Source organism: Geotrypetes seraphini, chromosome 14, assembly GCF_902459505.1.
Source record: "Geotrypetes seraphini chromosome 14, aGeoSer1.1, whole genome shotgun sequence".
Lineage (NCBI taxonomy): Eukaryota > Metazoa > Chordata > Amphibia > Gymnophiona > Dermophiidae > Geotrypetes > Geotrypetes seraphini.
In genome coordinates this window covers 23,804,185-23,827,698 of record NC_047097.1, presented here as the reverse complement: position 1 = coordinate 23,827,698, position 23,514 = coordinate 23,804,185, and the positions used below count along the sequence as shown (strand labels likewise).

At 44.5% G+C, this 23,514-nt stretch overlaps 1 protein-coding gene across 1 annotated transcript in view; it reads right to left on the bottom strand.

The window, feature by feature from the left end:
* HDC (histidine decarboxylase) overlaps positions 1 to 23,514 on the bottom strand; it is a 31,892-nt gene extending 8,378 nt beyond the window's left edge. Inside the window, exons 1-7 of the mRNA XM_033921133.1 lie at positions 23,487 to 23,514; positions 20,711 to 20,883; positions 17,435 to 17,548; positions 15,443 to 15,565; positions 14,087 to 14,221; positions 12,496 to 12,639; positions 2,678 to 2,744 (exon numbers count right to left, since the gene is read on the bottom strand). Of these exons, the coding sequence (XP_033777024.1) occupies positions 2,678 to 2,744; positions 12,496 to 12,639; positions 14,087 to 14,221; positions 15,443 to 15,565; positions 17,435 to 17,548; positions 20,711 to 20,883; positions 23,487 to 23,514 (784 nt within the window). The remainder of the gene's footprint in view (positions 1 to 2,677; positions 2,745 to 12,495; positions 12,640 to 14,086; positions 14,222 to 15,442; positions 15,566 to 17,434; positions 17,549 to 20,710; positions 20,884 to 23,486) is intronic.

Here is a 23,514-nt window from a genome sequence, read left to right as displayed (position 1 = left end):
GGGGTCAATTCCTTTTGTTTTTTGCCAGTGGTGTAGGACCACATAAAAGTAAGTCCTATGTTCACACTTAGCCGGCTTCGCAACCCTGGAAATTTGAAGCTGGAGCTCGGACCCAGCCTGGCTTTGAATTTCCAAGTTTATTGCCCACAGTAGTCAGCAAAACACTGTTCACCACTGGTTGAATATTGAGCCCTTCATTTATTTTGAAATTTATTATTTATTAATATTTTCTCATTAGAACTGGAGAAGCCGTTACCTAAGCGTTCTTCTGTGTGGAAACCATTAACAAAATATTGTACGGATTAGTTGAAAATGTTTCCCTTAAATTTATCAGTTCAATTGGGTAGGGTGGGGGATATTTTATTAATATGTATTTATATGGTTATGGAATATATGGCAGGGAGGGGTGGGAAGGGGGAGGGATAAGAATTTATGTAATGTACAAATGATAGACTGTAAGTGATATATTTATTGTTAATGTGATTGAATATATATACAGTGGTACTTCGGTTTACGAGTGCACCAATTTGCGAGTGTTTTGCAAGACGAGCAAAACATTCGTAAACTTGGTGCCTCATAAACCGAGCTTGCCTCGCTGTACGAGCGCCCCCCTCTGCGATCCGGCATTCCCCCCCGCTCGCAATCCTACTTCCCCCCCCTCCCCCCGAGCAGTCAATGACACCCTTTACCCGACTTGGCACCAGTGCCGGTGCCCGAAGATCCTCCCTCTTCTGGCACGGCCTGGGCGGTGCGTCGGAGATCCTCCTTCTTCTGGTCTGGGCTTGAGCATTTGCGCATGCTCAAAGCCTTCTGGTCTCGCTCTCAATCTCGGAGAGAGCGAGACCAGAAGGCTTTGAGCATGCGCAAATGCTCAAAGCCAGTCCAGCCCAGCCTAGCCCAAAAGAAGGAGGATCTCCGACGCACCGCCCAGCCGCGCCAGAAAGAGGATCTTTGGGCACTGGCACTGGTGCCAAGTCAGGTAAAGGGTGTCATTGACTGCTCGGGAGGGGGGAAAGTAGGATCGCGGTGGAGGGGGGATGCCGGTTCGCTGGGGGGGGAAGCTGGATCGCGGGGAGGGGTTTGGAACAGCATCGGATTCCTCAAGGGGGGAGGAGAATGGAGCAGCGCCGGTAGCCTCGTGGGAGGGGGGGGAGGAGGTGGAACCAATCAAAGCAGTTTCCCTTACTTCCTATGGGGAAACTTGCTTCGATATACGAGCAATTTGGTTTACGAGCATGCTTCTGGAACGAATTATGCTCGTAAACCAAGGTTCCACTACACACTTAATGTAATTTTGAAAATGAATAAAGAATTTATAAAAAAAAATAATAATAAGCGTTCATCTGTGGGGAAATGCAGCCCCTATTTCCAGCCTATGGGCTGGTTGTTTGCTGGATTTGGTGAGGTGTCCATACCATCTGGCACGAAGAGGTTACCCATATGAGGCCTGTGAATTTGTTCCCAATTGAAGAAGCTGTTACCTGGGCGTTCATCTGTGAGAAAGTGCAACCCGTGTTTCCAGCCTATGGGTTGTTTGTTGCTGGATTTAGTGAGAAGGTGCCCATACTATTTGGCATGAAAAGGTCATCCTATTGATGTCACAGGAGACCTTGCAATTTATCATAAGAGGCCTGTGCCTCTGTGGTGCGCGGCCACAGGTGTGTGGCCACAGGGCATAGCCAGAGGGAATCATTTTCCCTTTGGAGCCTCTTGGAGATCTGAGGACTGCCGAGAAAGGAAGAAAGCTCAAGGTATTCTTTTTCTTTTAAATTATTATTCATGATGGGGAAACGCAAAGCAAAGACTAAGCCTCCACTCCAGTAGTTGCCGGTCTTATGGACAGGCATATAATTTCTACTGGATTGATTAACTTTAGTAGGAATCAAGGATCTTCTTCATTAGAAGCTTCATCGACTCCCCCGGAATGTATTCCTCCTCCCCTTCCTGGACTTTGCAATAGAGAGATGCCTCTTATAGGTTCTTCGTCAGATATGGGGACCTGGAAGGGACTACAAAATGATTTAACAGTAACATTTACTAAGTTGTCCCAAGTTTTTTCATTATAGGGTCCCAATCAGTAGAGCCTGTACCTGAAAACAAGCAAGATATTGTTGGACTTATTGGCAACTGCTGAGTCCATAGGGTTATATATTCTTTGAGCTCTTATGTGAGCCAGGTATAGGACAATCGAGCCATTGTGACATCACTGATGAGGTTGGTTCTTAGGTATTGGTGGAATGAGGTATTAATACATCCTAGTATCAGCTCTGGAATGTTGGTTGCCAGGTACTTGGGACCTGGGTTGGCCACTGTTGGAAATAGGATACTGGGCTTGCTGGACCTTCGGTCTGTTCTTATCTTGTTTTTTCTTATGTTATCGTATCTTTTCTTGTTTTTTTCTTGTAGAATTGTGTATTGCAATTGAAAAAAAATAAAAGAACAACCCAAAGCTTTGCATGAAATATGAAGAATTACAAATAAAACTATAAGGAAACAATAATAAAGTGATGATAAACTCTACCCCTTATACTGTAGCATATCAGTCCTCCGCAGAAGAGGACATTTGGTTCTTTATCTTATCATAATAACGCTGTTTGGCTTGCTATTGTTTTCCCTCTATTTATGACTCGATCAAAAATTTCTAGACCTTTTTTTTTTGTTTTTGTAAAATACTTACAGACGGGACCTAGCTCAGTGAGGCAGTCAAAGGCACACACACCAGTTGTACCCAATGTGGCACAAATCTGCAAGGAAAGCAAATAATAAGGATAAATGCTTAACTATATCAAATATATATACAGAACATTCCAAATTAATAATATTTTGACATTCAAAGAAGGTTGCTCATTTTCCTAATGAAATGAAATTGGCTACTGCTAGAAGCAGGATAATGGGCTTGATCGACCAGAGGATGTGGTAAGAGTGGATAGCATAGCTGGTTTTAAGAAAGGATTGGACAAGTTCCTGGAGGAAAAGTCCATTGTCTGTTCTTGAGAAAGACATGGGGGAAGCCACTGCTTGCCCTGGATCGGTAGCATGGAATATTGCTACTCCTTGGGATTTGGCCAGGTACTAATGACCTGGATTGGCCACCTTAAGAACGGGCTACTGGGCTTGATGGACCATTGGTCTGTCCCAGTATGGAAATGTTTATGTCAAACATGGAGGCCTATTTACTAAAGTGCACTGAGCCCTGAATGCTCTGATGCAATAAGTGTTACCACATTGGCTTGACGACGGGTACTATTTCCTACATTAACATAGGATCTATAAAGATGGGAATGTAATTAAATGTAAGGATTTTGAACAGACTGCATATTGTTTGTATGTAGAGAATAACACGGGGGACACATTTTTCCCCGTCCTTGTAGGAACTCAATTTCCTCGTTCCGTCCCCGCAAGTTTTGTCACTGTCGCTGTCTCTGCCCCATTCCTGTAAGCTCTGCCTTAACCGCACAAGCCTCGAACATTTATGATTTTTTTTTCAGAATATATTTTATTAGATTTTCAAATAAGTGAAACTTTCCAATATGCAAGATGTACAACACAATAAAGCAGGTACCAATACACTTCCCAACTTCACCCCGCATCAGGTCTACCCCTCCCTCCCACCCATCCCTTCCCACTCCCCATCCCCTGGTTATACCAGAAAAAACACAAATTCCAATCCAGTGCTATCACAACAAAGACACTCAAACATTCAATAAATGGCTACGTGCCCTTGGCGTTAAAGTGTCCCAAAAAGGTGTCCAGCACAGACTAAATAACCGTACCTGTGCAGAATCCAAGGAAGGAAGACCAAACCTCTCCATGGATGCTTGGTGAATCATCAAAGTTCTCCAACAGGAAAGTGTCGGGGAATCCGTGGAAATCCAGCACAGCAAGATTGCTTTCTTCCCCAGTAACACCGCTCGTGACAGAAAGCTGCGAAATCCCTTTGGAGCAGACAAGGGAACATGATCCAATGCAAACAGCATCACCGGATCCAGGATAAAGTTGTAATTCCACATTGTTTGAATATGTACATTAAGCTGATGCCAAAATGCAGTAATCCGAGTGCAGGTCCAGAACTGATGCCCCAAGGTGGATGGGGAATGAGAACATTTGAGACATTGGTCAGTCGCACACATTTTAGCTCGAAACTGATACGCAGTCGATCTGTAGAGCCTGTGTAAAAATTTGTAATTAAGTTCAAACAATATAACATTATGGGTCACACGGGCAGTCCGAAAAGTCCCCCTGCGAATCATAGTTGCAGTCACCGCACAAGGGAGATCCTGAGACCATCGTAAAGCAATTGAATCGTAGTCAGGTTCCCCCAATTGTTCCTGAAGGTGGCGATGATGAAATCTCAAGGGGATGTGTGCCTGAGCCGATAAGCTCAACGCTTCAGAGAGGGACTCCATGCATCGATCAGTGAGGGATACTCTCGGCAATGTGGTCATGTAAGAAGATAATTGGAGGTAAGAAAGCCAGTCAGTGGGTTTCCATCCATTATCACGCTGCAGTTCCGCAAACGTTTTTAAGGAACCGGATGAGTGGACCAGTTGAAAGATATATTGATTAGATCGCGAAGTCCACACCCCAGTAGACACCGGGTCCAGTCCCGCTAAGAATGCCCCGTTTCCCCTCAAAGGCAAATAAGGAGTCACCTGATGCTGGATCCGAAGTTGATGACAGAGCAATTTCCAGAGGCGTCGCAAAGGCAGTAGGAAGAGATCCCGTGCTGAGGAAGTCTTTCTTGGCAATTGAGGAGCATGGAGCAAATAACTAAAGTGGTAAGGGTCACAGAGTAACAATTCGTGATTGGTGGCTGAGAAATGTCCAGTACCCCTAAACCAGTCATTCAAATGTCTCATCTGACACGCCCGAGACAGCAACCGAAGATTACGGAGACCAAAACCTCCCCGGTCCCGAGGGCGTGCCAAATGAGACAGAGATAACCGAGCCCTCTTCCCATTCCACAAATACCTTTGTAAACATTTCCCCAGCAATTTGTCATGGCGAGCAGAAAGCAATGCAGGTATCATTTGAAATATATAAAGCCACTGCGGTACAAGCACCATGTTATACAATGCTATTTTACCCATTAAAGAAAGTGGATAGACCCTCCAATTCTCTAATTTCTGAATCGTTGTAAGTACCAGAGGGTCTATGTTAAGAGAATACAGTTGAGACGGATCAGAGGAAATAACAATACCCAGGTAGGTAAGATGGCCCGTCGCCCAAACCAATGGAAAGTCACCCCTCCACTGCGTCTGCACCTCCATGGATAGGGGCAGTACCATTGATTTTGATCTATTCAACTGCATACCTGAGTACATACTAAATTCATCTAACAGTTCCAGCGCCCTAGAAAGAGAGGCTGCAGGGGATCCTAATGTTAATAAGAGGTCATCTGCATAAGCCAATACCCGTAGTTGAGAATCCCCCTCTGGCATGCCCTGTAGGATATCATCACAGAGTATTGTACGCAATAAGGGGTCCAGATATAATAAGAAAAGCAGTGGGGAAAGCGGGCTGCCCTGACGTGTTCCACGCTCAATATGAAATACTGGAGATCTAGTACCATTGACCAAAATACAAGCGGTGGGATCTTTATAAAGCAATTGAAGCATATTATAGAACCACCCAGTAAAACCCATGTAAGTCAGCACACTAAACAAGTACTTCCAGTTGACCTGGTCAAAAGCCTTAGCTGCATCTAAGCCCACCAGTATCCCATGAGCACCAGAGTCCCTCATACGTTGTAAGGCAGTAAGCAATCTACGAACATTAAGGACTGAATGACGATTTCGTACAAAACCCACTTGTTCAGGTACTATCAATTTCGGCAACAGAGTTGAAAGTCGATTAGCCAATATTTTATCCAATATTTTGATGTCCACATTAATTAATGAGATAGGGCGATAGGATTCCACGTCCGTGTCTAATTTACCCGGTTTAGGAATTAAGGTGATATATGCCTGGTTTGCCCCTAAGGGAAAGGATCCACCCTCCAGAGCTGCATTATAGTATGCCTCCAGTGGACCACAAAGGGCGGGAAAAAGAAGTTTATAAAACTCTGGGGAAAACCCATCAGGACCAGGCGACGTGCCTCCCTTAAGCTGCTTTACCGCTGCCTGTAGTTCTTTACCCTGAATGGGATGATTCAAAAATAATCGATCAGGGGAGGACAATCTAGGAACCCCTGCATCCAGCAAATAATCCTCCACCTCAGGTCCTCCCTGACCATCCCTAGCGGTATAAAAGGCTCTATAATGCTGTAAAAAACCTTCCACAATGTCAGGGGTGTTGGTTAATTCCTTCCCCGAACTAAGTAATATTCGGGAAATATGACGGTTAGAACGATATGGTTTAGTCAAATTGGCCAACAGACGTCCCGCCCTATTCCCAAATCTGTAAAATTTAAACCGACAATAGTGAAAGTAATGCTGGGTACGTTCATGCAATAGAGTGTTCAAAGCAGCCTGTGCGGACGTCATGGCTTCTTGCGTCTGCGAGGAAGGGCGTGCAATATGAGCACGCTTACAACGTTGATATTCCCGCTCTAAGTGCAAAACTCCCCGGGAGATACGGTATCTATGTGCACTGACATAAGAGATAATGTCCCCCCTAAGAACTGACTTCGCCGCCTCCCAGAACAACAATGGTCTGTCCTGATGCTGAGAATTAAAGGACAAATAATCATCCCATTTCTGAGTAAGATATTGTTGAAAATTCAAGTTCTTAAATAAATAGGAGGGAAACCTCCAAGATCCTCCAGGCAAGGAATCTGTGCCATGTAATACGTCAATCCAGATAGGACAGTGATCAGACACAGAAAGGGGACCCACCTCGGAAGCTCCGAGCCTAGGTAAATATGCCGTCGAGGTCAAAATGTAATCTATACGGGAAAACGTGTGATGCGCTCGAGACTGGTGCGTATAGTCCCGTTCTGTAGGGTGCAGTACACGCCAGGAATCAATAAGATCTAAGATGTCACACAAATATGGGATTCCCTTGGTAGGGCCACCGGATTGGGAAGGTCCCGGGCCTGTTCTATCCATTGTGGGGTCTAGCACCTGGTTAAAATCCCCCAATAATAGCAAAGGATTAGTAGGATCACGCACTCCTATCCTCGCCAAATTGGCAAAAAAGGAATGGTCATAGTGGTTGGGAGCATAGAGCATTAGCAAGTTAAAGGTAGACCCAGACATAGTTACCCTACAAAACAAGGTCCTCCCCGAGACGTCCTTGTAAAGTTGTTCAATTTTCCCCGGAAATCCCTTTCTTACCAGCAGCACCACTCCAGCTTTCTTATTGGAGGAGGAAGTATAAAAAATCTGGCCCACCCAACCTCTCAATAGCTTAGCATGTTCAGAGTCCGAAAGTCTGGTCTCCTGAAGACATGCTAAATCAGCTTTATGATGTTGAAGGCGTTGCAGAATCTTACTACGCTTCACAGGGGAGGTGATCCCACAAACATTCCAAGATAAGATACGAAATGTGGATGGAGTCATGAGTAGGTCAAAGAAAAGTACATTGCCCTATAACACGTACAGGTTTCCCCTGACTCCCAGCCATACCGAGGAAAACTAAACAGCCAGCATACCAGTAATGTAGGAGATGTAGTTTGACTCAGAAAAAGCACAGAAACTGCACTGGACAGGATTATACAGAAGTATGACACTCGTCCCAACCCCCCTAAACCATTCCCCCCCTCCCCTCCCCGCCCACCCCCCGCCCTCTTCCCAACCCCATCTGCTCCTCCCCCAGTCCCCCCCCACCTAGTTCCGTCGCTTTCCCAAAAACCTCCAGGCCCTGGAAAAGCTGGTCACATCTCGGAGGCTGTCAGAGCCCTGCCCCCGCAAAGAATTTCAAAATAATTGAACTAACAACAGTGAACTTGTATTACAGTATGGTAAACCCCCATTACCAGCCGAACAATAAACTCAATGATATATGCTCAAGCTTCCCCTGCATTAGATTCAGAACGGTTTATATACTCTCCCGCCAAGTCAGCAGAGTCAAATACATGCCATTTTCCATTTTGATGAATTTTCAGGACTGCAGGATAAAGAAACATAAACCTCCTTTTTTGCTCCACCAGTTTAGAACAGAGAGGATGAAAAACTTTACGCCTTTCAGTGAGTGCAGCAGAATAGTCCTGGGCTACTCGCACAGAAGAGGAGTCGTAGGTCAGAGATTCTTTTTTAGCTCTGAATGCACGCAGCAGCTCCACTTTATGTCTGTAGTTGTGTAGTTTGCCAATGACCACTCTAGGTCTCTGGTCAGTGCCAGCCCGAGGGCCCACACGATGTACCCGCTCAAATCTGGCAGGGCCTAAGGATGCAGGCATTGGTAGTTCACTGGCTAACCAGGATTCCACCACCGAGAGGAGTACAGAATCAGCAATAGTCTCAGGTAGTCCTATAAATCTCAAGTTGCCACGGCGAGACCTGTTCTCTAAATCCTCAAGTTTGTCTTGGCAGACACGGAGTTGAGTCGTCAACGTGGTCACAGTCGTGTCCAGCGCTAGGGCTCCGTCCTCCACCGCCGAAACCCGCGTCTCCAATTCCGTGACGCGCTTGGCATGGTCTTCGAGGAGAGATTCCATCTTTGTTAATTTAGATGAAATTGTTTCCATATGCGGCCCCAGCGCCTGCAGGATCACCCGCTGTAGCTCCGACAACATTTCTGGCGAAAAGGTGGCCGCCGGAGCCTCCGCACGAGGCGCGGCCGCCATCTTGTTCTCTCCGGTCCGCACCTTCTCCCGGTCTTTTTTAGTTGATTTGGTCGTCATCGGAGCAGGTGAATGCGCCAAAAACCTGTCCATAGAAAGGGCGCTAATTCCGCCGGCAAGGGGGTTATAAATTGTTCGTTCCGGTGCTTAAATTGCAGCGATGCGAGGCGCAGGGCTCTGGAGCCGAACGAACTAGCAGCCGTTCAGCTCACAGCATCACGTGACCCCGAACATTTATGATTTTAAAGTCTTTGAGGCCTGTGCAGATGAGGACAGAGGTTGCAGGAATGGGTCAGGGACAGGAAAAGAACTCGCTAGGACGGAAAAATGAGTTCCTGCGGGGACAAGGAAAAATTGGTCTCCTTGTCATTCTCTATTTGTATGGAGACTGAATAGTTACCCTAATATATGTTCCGTTACATCCCCAGCAAGTAACCGTACTCCCTCCAATCTGTTTAATTAATTTATTAAAAAATTTCTTACTAGCTATATCCTACAATTTTATGCGAGTTACAAAAGACACTCATAATTTAAAACATGTACAAACCAAAAACAACAACATAAAAACAATCAATCATTCTAAAACAAGCCACGATCAAATAACTGCAGGCACTGTCTATTGTGTGTTAGAATGTACAGCTATAGAAATAATAAATAGTAGTAGTAGTATTAGAATCCTGCATTTTGTACATTTACTTGTAACCCTGTTCTAAGTTTTCTGGGAGGACAGGATATAAAACTAACCCCCCTTTTTACTAAACCATGATAGCGATTATTAGCACAGGGAGCTGTGCTGAATGCTCCATGCTGCTCCTGACGCCGTTTAACCGATTTGTAACCAAGAACTCATAAACCTATGTACTCGATATCCCTACATTGTGACTTTATATAACCAAAGACTTCATTGTTATTTTTTTCGCTGACTGTCCAGCTCTTCTTGATGTAAACCGCCTCGAACTACTATGGCTTTGGCGGTATATAAAAATAAAATTATTATTATTATAGAGTTTCTATGAGCATCTGGAGCAGCACGGAGCATTCAGTGCGGCTTCTTGCACTAATAACCGCTATCGTGGTTTAGTAAAAAGAGGGTTGGTTGGTAAATAAATAAATAAGCGGCACCCCATATTAGGAAGAAGATTATTAGTGGAGGGTGGATGTCAACTGCACATTGCAGTTAGTACACAATACTTACTCTGCACTGTCACATGTGCAGTGACGCCCAGATATTGTATAGATCACCCAGATATGAGCGTGGATTCCAGATCTGCCCATAAACAACTATATTAGACACTAACAATCAATTATTGAAATTAACAAGCACTGAATTGGCAATAATTAGGAGTTCTGTGTAGATCTGCCCTAGTCCAGGGGTGGGGAACGAGGGCCACAATTCAGTCGGGTTTTCAGCATTTCCTCAACGAATATGCATGAGATCTATTTGCATATAATGGAGGCAATGCATGTGTATGTATACAGTTATTTGCATAAATGTGGGTATAGCACCTAAGCACTCTTCTGCAAATATCCACATAACTTGTATAGTATGTATTTGCAAGGTGGGCCTAAAAAAAAAAAATTGTACAAAAATATTTTGTGAGCAAGCATAGAGCTGTATACAAATTAAAGGGAAAAACTTCAATTAGTAAAGTTTCTCCAATTTTACTTTTTTCTGGACAACCCTAATGTACTTATACCAATGCCCACCCCGTTATAAAAATTCCCCGCTAATTGTGGAAAATCTTAACAGGCCACTTCTGCAGAGGAATGTACTGAAAACACCCTCAAGAGTTACTGCTCAGCCTTTGCACTTACTGTATCACACAGTAAGTTTTGCAGTTAAAGCGTGGTGAGTGCAAAACTTTGAAGCAGTCTAGTTAACAGGCCCCTCAGTCAGTGGCGTAGTTAGGGTGGGCAGCGCCCAGGGTGACGGTGCCCCTCCCCCGCCCTCTCTCGTACCTTTTTAACTTCTCTGGCATGAGCAGCATGCCCACGTCGGTGTCGGTTTGCCCTTTGAAGTCACTTCCCAGGTGCAGGTCCCAGAAGTGATGTCAAGAGAGAGCGCTAATGCCGACACGGGCAGCAACCTCACACCGGGGAAGGCAAGGGGTGTCTGCACACGGCAAGGAGAGGAGCATGGGAGGGGCAGAGAGGAGGAGGGGTGCTGTGCCCTTAGGAAGACCACGCCATATTTCTTACCAAGTTAAATCATCTACCACATTTGCTTGTCCTGCCGAGTGTTTAAAAGTGTTGCAATTTCTACATGTCATTTTTTTGCTGGCTGGGGCCATCTAGTGGATATAACCACATACAAAAAAAAAAAAAAAAAGTCACCCCTGATACGAGTTCTTAAACATGAAAATGTCTTTCCTTGACTATCCAGGTTTTAGTCTATCCCATCCTATATTGACACTCCAATGTTTTATATACTGTCTCTATATTTAGACAATTTATGGCTTTATTTACATAGTGATAATATTACCAAAATCTGACCCTTCTTCTCTGAGCACACTACCAAAACACTTATCCATGCCCTCATCATCTCGTGTGTAGACTACTGCAACTTACTACTCACAGGCCTTCTACTTATCCATCTCACTCCTCTCCAATCCATCCACAATTCAGCTGCACTACTCATATTCCGGGAGAGCTGCTTTACTCACGTTACCCTTCTCCTAAAGTCACATCACTGGCTTCCCATCCGTTTCTGAATACGATTCAAGCTCATCTTACTGACCTACAAATGCCCCTCAGTATCTCTCTTACTTATCTCCCCCTATGCCCCCCCTCCCTGCTCAGCTAGTAAGTTCCTCCTATCTGTGCCCTTCTCTTCAACTGCTAACTTCAGACTCCATCCCTTCTACCTTGCTGCGCCGAATGCTTGGAACAAGCTGCCGAATCCTTACGGCGGGCTCCATCTTTGGCAGTATTCAAGGCCCAGTTAAAAGCCCACCTCTTTGAGAGTGCTTTTGACTCCTAACTCCTCTCACCTTGGGTTCTGCATCCCCAACCCTATATGTCATGTCTGTCTATCCAAGTTAGATTGTAAGCTCTTCTGAGCAGGGACTGTCTATAAATGTCAAAATGTACAGCGCTGCACATGCCTTTCAGTGCTATATAAGTGAAAAGTAGTAGTAGTAGTGATACATACCTATTGCTCAAACATATCCTGCTGTTTATGTTTTGGCTCACTCTCAATGTTTTATTATTGTTAATAACATTGTTCCACTGTTCTCATGAAAATTATTTTATGGTGTAATTGTTATATTTCTAAAAAATTTAATAAAATATACTGAAATTTTTTAAAAAAAGTCTTTCCTTGTACTTTCCAAAAGCATAAAGGTTGCTTGATACATATATACCTAACGGGATCATTTGTTTTTTTCATCAAAACAGGATATCTACTGATTTTCAGTCTCGCCACCAATCCTGCCCTAGCCCCGCCCCCAATCTCTGCCCGGCTGGCCCGGAACTTCCTCTCCGATGTCAGAATTGTGCAGTTGCTGTTGTTGCATCGGCAGCGGGGAAAGCAGGGAGAGAGCCCAGGCTCCACGATTGCCTGTCCCGTTGTCCCCACGCACCGCTTTGGGATGCTCTCTCGGAAAACGGGACATTTCAATGTCCCGAAGCTGTCCATGGGGACGATGGGACAGGGGATCTAAAACAGGACGGTCCCATTCAAAACGGGATGTATGGTCACATTATGTATACCCTTCCTAGATCTTATTAACATTAAGTCCTAACATTTAAGAGAGAGAGAGAGAGCTTACAAAGACAGGCACCAGACCCTGCTTTCGATCTTCCTCGATAGCTTTCTTTAGGGTTTCACCTCGAAGGGAGAAGTTCTCATCCACAGGCAGAAACTTCATTTTCACCAGAGCAATCAAACCTGCTTTCTCTACCGAAGAATGTGCCTAGAAAGGAATTAGTTTTCAAAATGTGATTTGTGAGTCACAGTGCCAAAAGCAAAAGACAGCCGAAGCTGTACTATTTAGATTTCTCAGCAGGGTTTTGCTGGGTCTTTGGACTAGGTGGCCGGAATGCCTGCAGACTTTGCATGTACAGTCAGGTCATTCTTTTTTACTTTTAAATTTGAATTTCCCAAAAAATAAAGTATACACTTGATAAAGATACTATGTAGAAAAAAAAAGAATCCAAGCGATACCTTTTTGATTGGACTTTCTGATCTGAAGAAGAAGGATTGCCTTCGAAAGCTAATCTAACCATGCTCCAGTTAGTCCAATCAAAAAGGTATCGTTTGGATTCTTTTTGTTTTGTTTTATTTCTTTTTGGGCTCCTTTTACTAAACTATGGAAGAGCTTCGTGCCGTGGGGCAGCGAGGTAAATGCTCCGACACTCATTCAATTCCTTTGAGCATCGGAGCATTTACCTCGCCAACCTGTGGTAAGAAGCTCTTCTGCAGTTTAGTAAAACTCAATGTGTAAAAATAAACACTATCTTTAAAAGTGGACTAACAAGGTTGCCACACCATTTCACTTAATAAAGAAAAGCACATTTAGTAAAAATATTGTCCAAAAGAAATATAGAATTATAATCTTAAGAAAGACAGAAGAAAGTGCTACACAGACCTCAAATATACAAGTAAAAGGAGAACCAAATAAATTTCAGAAGCTAGGGATTTAAAAGCAAATTAAGAGCATATATGCAGATATTTATCTGTCCTTAGTGGGCTCACAATCTGTTATTTGTATCTGAAGCAATGGAGGATCGGGTGATTTGCCCAGGATTATGAGGAGCTGTGGTGGGGGTCGAACGTAGTTTGCCAGGATCAAAGCCTGCTGCACTAAACATTCAGCTACTCCTCCCCCAGAGGAGATAATCACCACAAATTTACAAGGAAATCATTGACAAATCATCTTATCCCAAGGTTGCAAAAGCATCTCTCTAATCTAATCTTCTATTTGTGCCTGCTCATACCTATACAGGCTCAAGGCGACTTTAAAGAGAGGAGAGAGGGAAGGAGGATAGGTAGGAGGGATAGGGAGGGGAGAGATAAGAGGGGGAAGAGGAGGTGGGAGGGGAAAGGGAGGAGAGGAGAGGATGCAGGAGATTAAGTGTCTAACAGATGAGGCATGCAAAATTGACTGTGATAACAGGGCTTCCTAATGCCATAATTTGCTTTCCCCATTCAAGGGAAACAGGAAAACCGTTCTGGGCCCCTGCTCTAGAAATGTGAGTATCCTGAAAAGCCAAAGGGCTTGTGCCCACTCCTGGCACAACATACAGTACATAATTAAGGCACTTATTTTACGGTATCTGAACTGTGATGTATTTCTTTGCTTTCTTTTTCAAACCAAAGGCCACAGACTGGCGATGTAATCACCCTGAGCACAAATGTACCTGATCAGAAGCATAAGCAACGAGGCGTGAATTCAGCCAGGACTCGTCAGCATCAGGCTCGGCAGATTTCATTTCCAAGATTTTGTTTTTTCTCGCAGCCAGTAAAGCAACCAGTGTTGATTCGCTAACAGTACTCTGCGGGAGAATAATGCATTATTTATTGCGGGGCATCTTAGACATGTACAACTAGATATATTTTCCTTTGATAATATTTCTGCAATTACATTTTACGAGTTTGATTCCTGTTGCAGCTCCTTGTGACTCTGGGCATGCTGCTCATCCCTCCGTTGCCCCAGGCAGTGGCATGGCAAGGGAGGTTGGTGCATGGAACGGTGGCACCCGGCATCACTGCACCATGCGCCCTTCCACTCTTTCCCACTGCTTAAGCACACACCCATCCCCTGCCCCTGCGTACCTGTTGAAATAGGGTTACCAGACGTACAGATTTACCCGGACATGTCCTCTTTTTAGAGGGCTGTCCAGGCATCCGGATGGCTTTTCGAAACCTGGCACTTTGTCCGGGTTTTGAAAAGCTACCAGCTCGGGACCCTGTGAAGAGGGCATCTGTGCATGTGCGGTCATCTCCTCCTCTGCTGTCTGAATGCTCTTCACCCGTTCTACCTATATCCCCTCCTCTGCTCTCTGGATTCCCCTACTTTTGCCATGTTACCTGTAGGACATTTCTTCCTTTGCTGATTGGAGACCCCGTCCTCAGCTATTCTACCTATAGGATATCAGCTCTTTTGCTCTTTGGATGCCCCTCTTTCAACCACTCTAACCACAGGACACCTCCTTTTTTGTTGTCTGGATACCCCTCCCTCAGTCACTCTACCTATAGGATGCAGTGGCATAGTAGGGGGGGGGGGGCGGATCGCCCCAGACGCCGTCTTGGTGAGGGTGCCAGCACTATCCTCCTATTCGCCCCTCACTCCTTCCCCACCTCCCCTGCCATACGCGTACGCCGCTTCCCTTCCCCCGTACCTCTGTAACATTCCTGGCATGAGCAGCAACCCCAAACCTACGGTCGTGCCAGAGTCGGCTCTTCCTCCGACGTCACTTCCTGGACCTGCGCCTAGGAAGTGACATCAGAGGGAGAGCCAACGCGGGCAGCAAGTTGGTGACACTGCTGCTTGTACCGGGAACGTTAAAGAGGTACAGGGGAAGGGAAGGGGGCGCATGCGCAGCAGGAGGGGGCAGGGAAGGAGCCTGTGGAGTTGGGGCTAAGGGGTGCCTCTCACCCTCGCTGTGTCATGGACGTTTCCTTCTTTACTGTTTGGATGACCTTCCTTCGGTCACTCGATCCATGCTTTTTGGATATTCTCCCTCCTCCCCTCCCCCCCCCCCCAACTGCTATACCTGTAGTACACCTCCTCCGTTGCTGTTAGGACAATGGTGCAGGAAATGGTCTGGGAGCCCCATCATTTTAGCCAACCAGTCCATTACGTTCATTTCCAATTCTGTGCAAGCCGGGCTGGAGGCCTTATGAAACGGACACGAGAATAAGTCAAGACAGCATATCTGTTTGGAATTAACGGCTGCTCGTCAAATGTTAACTGCACATAGCAAACTGAATGTTCTGCTACATTTCAGTACAAATTTATTAAAGCTAAAGTTTCTGGACATATTTCCCCCCGGATTCTAAAAATTTGGGTGCCCACATTTGCGACTGCCTTGCAAATTTGGCCATGCATTTTATAGAACAGGGACACAACTGGCACTAACTTTTTTTTTTTTTTGTAATCATTTTTATTAGAAAGGGTACAACCGGGTAACAGGAACAACAATAATATAAAAAGCGCTGATACAAAGAGGCATCATATACACAAGAAAATACACTCTGCATAAATAGGCACATAAATGGCACAGGTATAGCAGGGCAATTGTTAAATTAGGTGAATTTTGGTGCTTTGTCTTACCACCACCTGACTTAATTGTTTTAATTTAATTTAGGAAGGGAGAGTGTGGCGCAGTGGTTAAAGCTATAGCTTCAGCCCACTGAGGGTTCAAAGCCACGCTGCTCCTTGTGATCCTGGGCAAGTCACTTCATCCCCCCATTAACCCCAGGTACATTAGATAGATTGTGAGCCCACTGGGACAGATAGGGAAAAATGCTTGAGTACCTGAATAAGTTCAGGTAAACAGTTCTGAGCTCCCCTGGGAGAACAATATAGAAAATTGAATGAATAAATAATGTGAAAAGCTTCAGCCTCTGATAACCAGAGCCGTTATTGTGACATCATAATACCTCATTCCATCAATACCTAAGAACCAGCCACATCAGTGACATCACAATGGATTGACTGTCCTTTACTTGGCTCATTTTGATTTCTAGAGTGGTGCAGTGGTTGAAGCTACAGCCTCAGCACCCTGAGGGTTCAAAGCCACATTGCTCCTTGTGACCGTGGGCAAGTCACTTCATCCCCCCTTTAACCCCAGGTACATTAGATAGATTGTGAGCCCACTGGGACAGATAGGGAAAAATGCTTGAGTGCCTGAATAAACTTATATAAATCGTTCTGAGCTCCCCTAAGAGAATGGCATAGAAAACTGAATAAATAAATAATTGATGCTACGAAACAGTAATTGACCATGTCATTTAAAACCAACAAAAAATTGGCACCATATGTAGTCTCTGGGACCAACGCCTAGGTCCCTGGTGGCTAGCAGTGCATGATGCCGAAGCCCAGAAGTGAGCGAGGTTAGGGGTGGTGCCGAACTTCAGTGTCTCTATGCGCCACTGACCACAATTCTGAATGGACCCTAGGCACCGGAAATATAGGCCTACATTTCTGGCACCTAGGGTTCCATCAAGCTGCGATTCTGGAAGTGCCGCCTGTCGGCGACTGGCAGGTGCCTGCCGTGACAGGTGCCGCCTACAGAATCAGCCCCTTGGTACTTAATGCCCATATTTCTGGCATCTAATTTTTTTGCATCCTTTGCAAAATCTATCCCATTATGCCCTGATTTACTGAACTGCTCCCCCCTCTCCCCATAAGACACAGCATCGGAGAAACACTTTGGTGAGCCTTGGGCAAACCAACATTATTCTGATCATTCATTTGCATATATATTTTTATACATGGACTGAGCCTTTCAAATATATGACTGTAAATAAAGAACTCATTACACATACACTTACATTCATTGTTCTGTAGACCAGTGGTCCCCAACCCTGTCCTGCAGGACCACCAGGCCAATTGGAGGTGATAGGCATGCAAATCTGCTCCATGCATATTCATTAGGGCTAGCCTGAAAACCTAATTGGCCTGGTGGTCCTCCTGAACAGGGTTGGGAACCACTGCAATAGACTATTAATCTGCATTATCAAAGGATGAAATGACCACCTACCCATGTAAATCCTAGGCAATTGATAGCATCAGCCAACATGTCACCGAGTAAGGAAGGCCAGGATGTGAGTGCAGGAAAATAGGCATGCATATGAGGGCTCTGCCAATGAACAACCTACATCAGAAATATGAACATAGGATAAGCTAATATTATTATTATTTATTCCTGTTATACTGTTTTTCCTAACTGGCAGGTCCCAGATCAAGCAGAGCAACAAGACAAAATGATGAGCAAACACTTTTATTCAGTGACCTACAGAAGGTCTTCACTCCATTTTGATCTAGATCTTGAAACCTTGTCTAGTAACTTCTTAATTCTTAGACCTACCTTAAAGATTTTAAATTATTTCTAATTCCAGGAATAAATATTTAAGCTCCACAACCTTCTTCAGTTTAAGAGGGGCCACTGATAAGTTCTCAGCCCAACCAAGAAGAGAATGATGTGGAGCCATGAAACTTTACAAGTTATTTCACACTTTTGACACTTTTCGTTTCAATGAGGCAAATGTATCTAGTAAATGGGCACAAGTATAGGGAAACTGAGTCATTGTGACATCACTGATGAGGTTGGCTCTTAGGCCTTAGTGGAATGAGGCATTATGACATCACAATACGAGGGTACACTTGAGAAGTTCTCAGCCTAACTAAGAAGAGAATGATGTGGAGCAATGAAACTTATTTATTCCACACTTTTCATTTCATTCTCTTGTTGGCTTAGCTGAGAACTTTTCAGCAGTCCCTTGTATGTTAATATTAAAATGACCCATAATTCCGGAGGCCTGGGCCTCCCCAATCTCGGTAGATACAATGCGACGTGTCTACTTCGTTATTTGGGAAATTGGTATTCGCGTCGTGATGAGTATCTCTCGAGGGATTTTGAATCTTCCTTCTTTCATCCATGGAACCTCTTTTCCCTCTTACAACTTCCTGTTCGTGTCTTACCCTCCGCTGTTGCAGTCCAGTCTTCTCTTGTGATCTTGGCGGTACTGTTGGAGGACGTTGGTTCAATTGTTGGGGGGGGGTGATACCCGGGTTTCTTATTAGTTGTCTATACGGGGTAATCTGCACTTTCTTCCAGGCATGGATAATCTCCAGTTCGCTGTTTGGGCAGGGCATGGCTTGCTGCTCCTCGATAATCTTTTGGACTCCAAGGGCCACCTTAAGCCTTGGGCCTCTTTCCCTGTGCTAAATTCCACTGGTATTGGTGGCTTCTTCGTGTATAAACAAATCCAACATTATGTGGAGTCATTGGCTTTGTCGGGCCTGCAGGTCTGCTTGGGCCATAAACTCTGTCTCTTCTTTGACCAATTTCAGGATAAGGGTCTGTTGGTTTCTGCGTTGCATGGTGCTTTACAGTCTCTCTATTCTAGTAAATGGTATGAAGATTTGGGTCGTCGTTGGGTAAGGGATTTGGGTATACCTGTCGAGTCCTTGGATTTTTCTGCCCTTATTAATCGTATTTCGTCTCTTTCTCCCAGTGCTGAACTGTGGGAATGTCAATATAGAGCAGTGTTTTGAGCCTATTTTCCCCAGGAACAGGTCCATAAGCCAGGGGGTGTCCCTTCTCCGATCTGCCTGAAGTGTGGCTAAGGAAGTAATTCCATTTTTCATGCCTTTTGGGCCTGCCCTACAGTTAAAGCTTTTTGGAGGGCTATTCTTTGATTTTTGGAGCACCTTTTTGGGCAATCTATTCCGATGTCACCTGCAGGTTTCCTGTTAGACAGATATGAATCTTTTCGTATAGCTGCAAAAGGATATTGGCTGTTGCTTCGAAGGGATGCTGTCCTGGGCAAGAAAATTATTTTGAGTGTTTGGATGCAACCGACCACACCTGCTTTCTGGGCTTGGCGGAACCATCTCCATGGTTTAATGCTTTTGGAGCAGTGCCATGCTCACCTTTCTTTCAAATGGAAGAAGGTCTTCCTGTTGACTTGGGACGCCTTGTCCCCTAGGGCTCGGAGCTTAGTGCTGAACTCCTTCTAACCAGCCTTATTTTTGGTTCTAACTCTTGTCTTGGTTCCCCGGGGTCTAGTGGGGGAGTGAATGGTGTGACTGGAGGAGTGCTTGGTTTTACTTTTTTTTGGGGGGGGGTCTAGGAAGGGGTTGGGCTGGTGGGCCCGGTTTCTGGATAAGTTGGAAGGCATAAGAGTCCAGCCTTCTGACATTTGATTAGATTCTGTTGATTTTTGCAAAAGGGGGGGGATGGGGAAGGGGCTGCTTGGGATTGTTTTGTGTGCTGTTTGGCGTTGTTCAACATTAAAAAAATGATTTACACTAAAATGACCCATAATTAACATATCAAATAAGACTTTCACAATTCTATTGAATACGGTTTCATGGGCATCTGGCCTTGTTATGTAGTTACATTCAATGTTGAAATGACATCTCTATTGTTTAAATAGGCAGTTGTCAGTTTCAGGAAGTGATTTCAAACCAAAATTGAACAATGTATGCCAGTTCTGTATGATGATGCTCCGGTTCTTTTGAAACAGCTCTTGTCTTTGTATTGCCCCAATTGCAAGTTGGCCATCGTTTAGAGTAGCCCGAGAGCCTGTCTCGACGGGCGTATTGTAACACGGGGCTGGGAGACCCGTGTGTCGCCCGCAAGGCAGGCTGGGAGAGGGGAGGGATGGTAGTAGGCAAAAGTTAGGGAGGTGTGGTTCGCGCCAAAAGGCTGGCAAAGGATTGGGTAGGTAGAGTGATTGATGGCACGGGGGGAGGCGATAAAGCTGGGCTGTTTGTGGCAGGGTTGGGGGCAATATATTGATGTTTACTTTGGGTAGCTTGGGAGGAGCTTGCTGATGTTGTTCAATTGATGTTTAATGTGTTGATGATGTTAATATATGCAAAATTAATTTATTTGCTATTGTTGATTAATAAATTGAGCTGCGGGTATGTTCCAAAATTATGTGTGTTATCTTATTAGTTAGTTGGGACATGAGAAAGGGTGGGGGGTATGTATGGGCGGCAGTAGGGACTATCCAGATCCCGCTGTTACACGGTCTTAACAACCGTTTCTTCAGGGTACTACTAGTACCGCCTTCAATCTGTGCTCTTTGCAGTCATAGTATCAGGGTGAAGCTTTAAGGAAACATTAAGGCATTAGACTCATTTTTCACTGGAGTTTGTATTTGTTTGCATGTATTCTTCTACTCCAGTTCTTCCTAATAAATCTGAGTTTGTATAGGTATATGCAGAATATAAATTATTAAAATAAATAAATAGCGCATGATATTATCTTGTTCCTAAATGTTAACGAATGAGCTTTTGATCTTACCCCAGGCATGATCACCGCCTCAATATCTCTAAAGATGCTGTCCCAGCTCTCCGACTCCAGAGGTGCATTATCTGGCAGAAGTGGTCTCATGTAACCAGGTTGTACATCAGGGTTCACACGCCTCTCTCTTACAGTACTCAGGTACTTGTAAATGTAGTCCACCATTTCTTTCCCTAGGTATGCAAAGAGAACAACTTGTGCTTCAAACCCAAGAACTACACCAGGTCTAACCTGTTAATAGCACCTGAAACCCTATTGTTCTACAAGAACAAAGAAACAAAAGGAACCTTGCCTTAAAATATAAAAGTAGTGCAAAGTAAAGGCAAGTAACATGACTATACCACCTGGTAATCAAATTTATTGTGGAAGAAACATAAAAATAGAGACAGTCCTGCAATAGGAACATACTACATGCATCAAAAGGTCTGAACTGGTCAGGTCAAATTAGTCCATGGAACAGACACTACTAGTCACAATGGATGTAGAATCACTATACCGCAACATCCCATTCCCCATGCAGATGACATCACTGCATGTGAAAAATTCATAAAAACATCTACCCTGGACCATCAATATTCAGTGGAATCTATTACAGCATTAATCAAATTCATTCTCACAACTATTTCCATTTTAACAATGATATCTATTTGCAAATCGTGCCATTGCTGTGGGCACCAGGATGGTACCCCAATATGCTATCCTCTTCATGGCAGAATTGGTATTGGGAATACATTTTTGTAAGTCTTTTATCTCCCCCCTTTAACAAAGCCACAATAGTGGTTACCACACGACAAAAGCCCTGAAGCCCTTTATTCAAGGCTGTGATGGAACTTGGAGTTACAGACAACATTCTGTGCTGCATCCACAGAGCTCCCGGATCAGATCCCTTGAAGGACTCCTCAACTTTAGGAAAAGCAATAAAAATATACCTCTTCACCTAACTCCCACAACCGATGGATCAAAAAGAAATGTATATTGGTTCTAGATCCTCGGTATGTGTCACGTTAAAATAAAATTTGTATTGAAACATCTTGAACTGTAACTATGGCAAATTTAACCTGTAAACTGTATATTATATATATTGGTATTAGATCCTTAGTACGTATCGAGTTAGGATAAAAACTTGTATGGTAACTATGGTAAATTGTAACCTGTTAATTGTGTATTATGTATGTTAACCTGTAACCTGTTCTGAGCTCTTTGGGGAAAACATGATAGAAAACTAATTAAATAAATTATCTGCACATGTGCCGGAGTGCTAGCCTGCATATAAATATCGGTATTACAAACATTATATGTAGAGAACAACATTCTGATACATACTCAGATGTGCGCAAATGCAGACGCTGCCACAATTTGTTCTCTGCTCTGGCCTGCGATCAAACTCTCGCTGCCACAAGCACAGACCTGCGTGCACGTGTAGCTGGTGTGATCCCCCAGGCAGGGGCACAAGTTTTGCTCAGGACTATTTGCATGCAGTTTGTTTATTACATCGCGCGGCAAAACTTTGGCGTCGTGCTTGTGTTAGGAAGCCAAATGTTAAGCCTTAGCGCAATGACTCTAACTCGAGCTTATGGCATCGACCCCCACGGTGCATGAAAGATGTTTAGTACCAGTTCTTTCCTGAACAGTGAATCTACCTTTGTTCCCTTTCAGGGATGATTTTTCTAGGCTAGCCCAAAGATTGAGGTTCACGGGCTATAAAATAAAACAGTGTCTTTTCAGTGGACCTGGGATGCTTAAATCACAACCATCTACTGCATCCTACACCTGTAAAACAGGTAACAATAAACTCCAGTCCTGTTATTGAAACCAAGCAGTAGTCTTATTAATTATCCCCCTTCTTTCTAAAGCCGCGCTAGCGTATATAGCGCCGGCCACGGCAGCACAGACTCTCATAGGATTCCTGTGAGCATCGGAGCTGCTACCACCACTGCCGGCACTAAAACTGCTAGTGCGTTTTTGTAAAAAAAGGAGGTATGTTTGCCACGCTAGCTTCTAACACACTATACCTGAGAGTGTGGCACAGGGGTTAGAGCTACAGCCTCCGCATCCTGAGGTTTGGGGTTCAAACCCACACTGCTCCTTACCATCCTGGGCAGATCAATTGGTCCCCCACTGACCCAGGTATATTAGATAGAATATGAGACAACTGGGACAGACAGGGGAAAAAAATGCTTGAGTACCTGAACCAATTCCCGTAAACTATTCTGAGCTCACCTGGGAAAACAGTACACTTCTCCCTCCGTATTCGCTGTGATAGGGGATTAACAGAACCGCAAATATAGAAAAACCGCAAATAACTTTTTCATATGTTATTCACTGTTTTCTATTAAAAACCATCGTGAATAGGGTGAAACCGCGAATAACATAGTGGGAGACTTGGCTTGGCCACAATGAAGAAAGTGCCGAGAATCGGCAATTTTCTCTGTGAACGCTTGGAATCAGCAATGTCTCTATGCAAGCTGATGTAATTTGGGGGGAGGAGCCAGCAAGCTAAAAACCGTGAATAATCATAAGAACATAAGCATTGCCTCTGCTGGGTCAGACCAGGGGTCCATCGTGCCCGGCAGTCCGCTCCCGCGGCGGCCCCCCAGGTCCATGACCTGGAAGTGTTCAAAATCGCGATTGTTGAAACCGTGAATACGGAGGGAGAAGTGTATAGAAAATTGAATAAATAAATAATGCTGGGACATACTGTTTCTAATCACAGCTTCTCACAGAGAACGAAAAGAAGAGAGAAAATGCCTAGAGCAGGACTCATTGTGCCACTCACCTCTCCTCTGGTATTCTTCGGGCTCCAT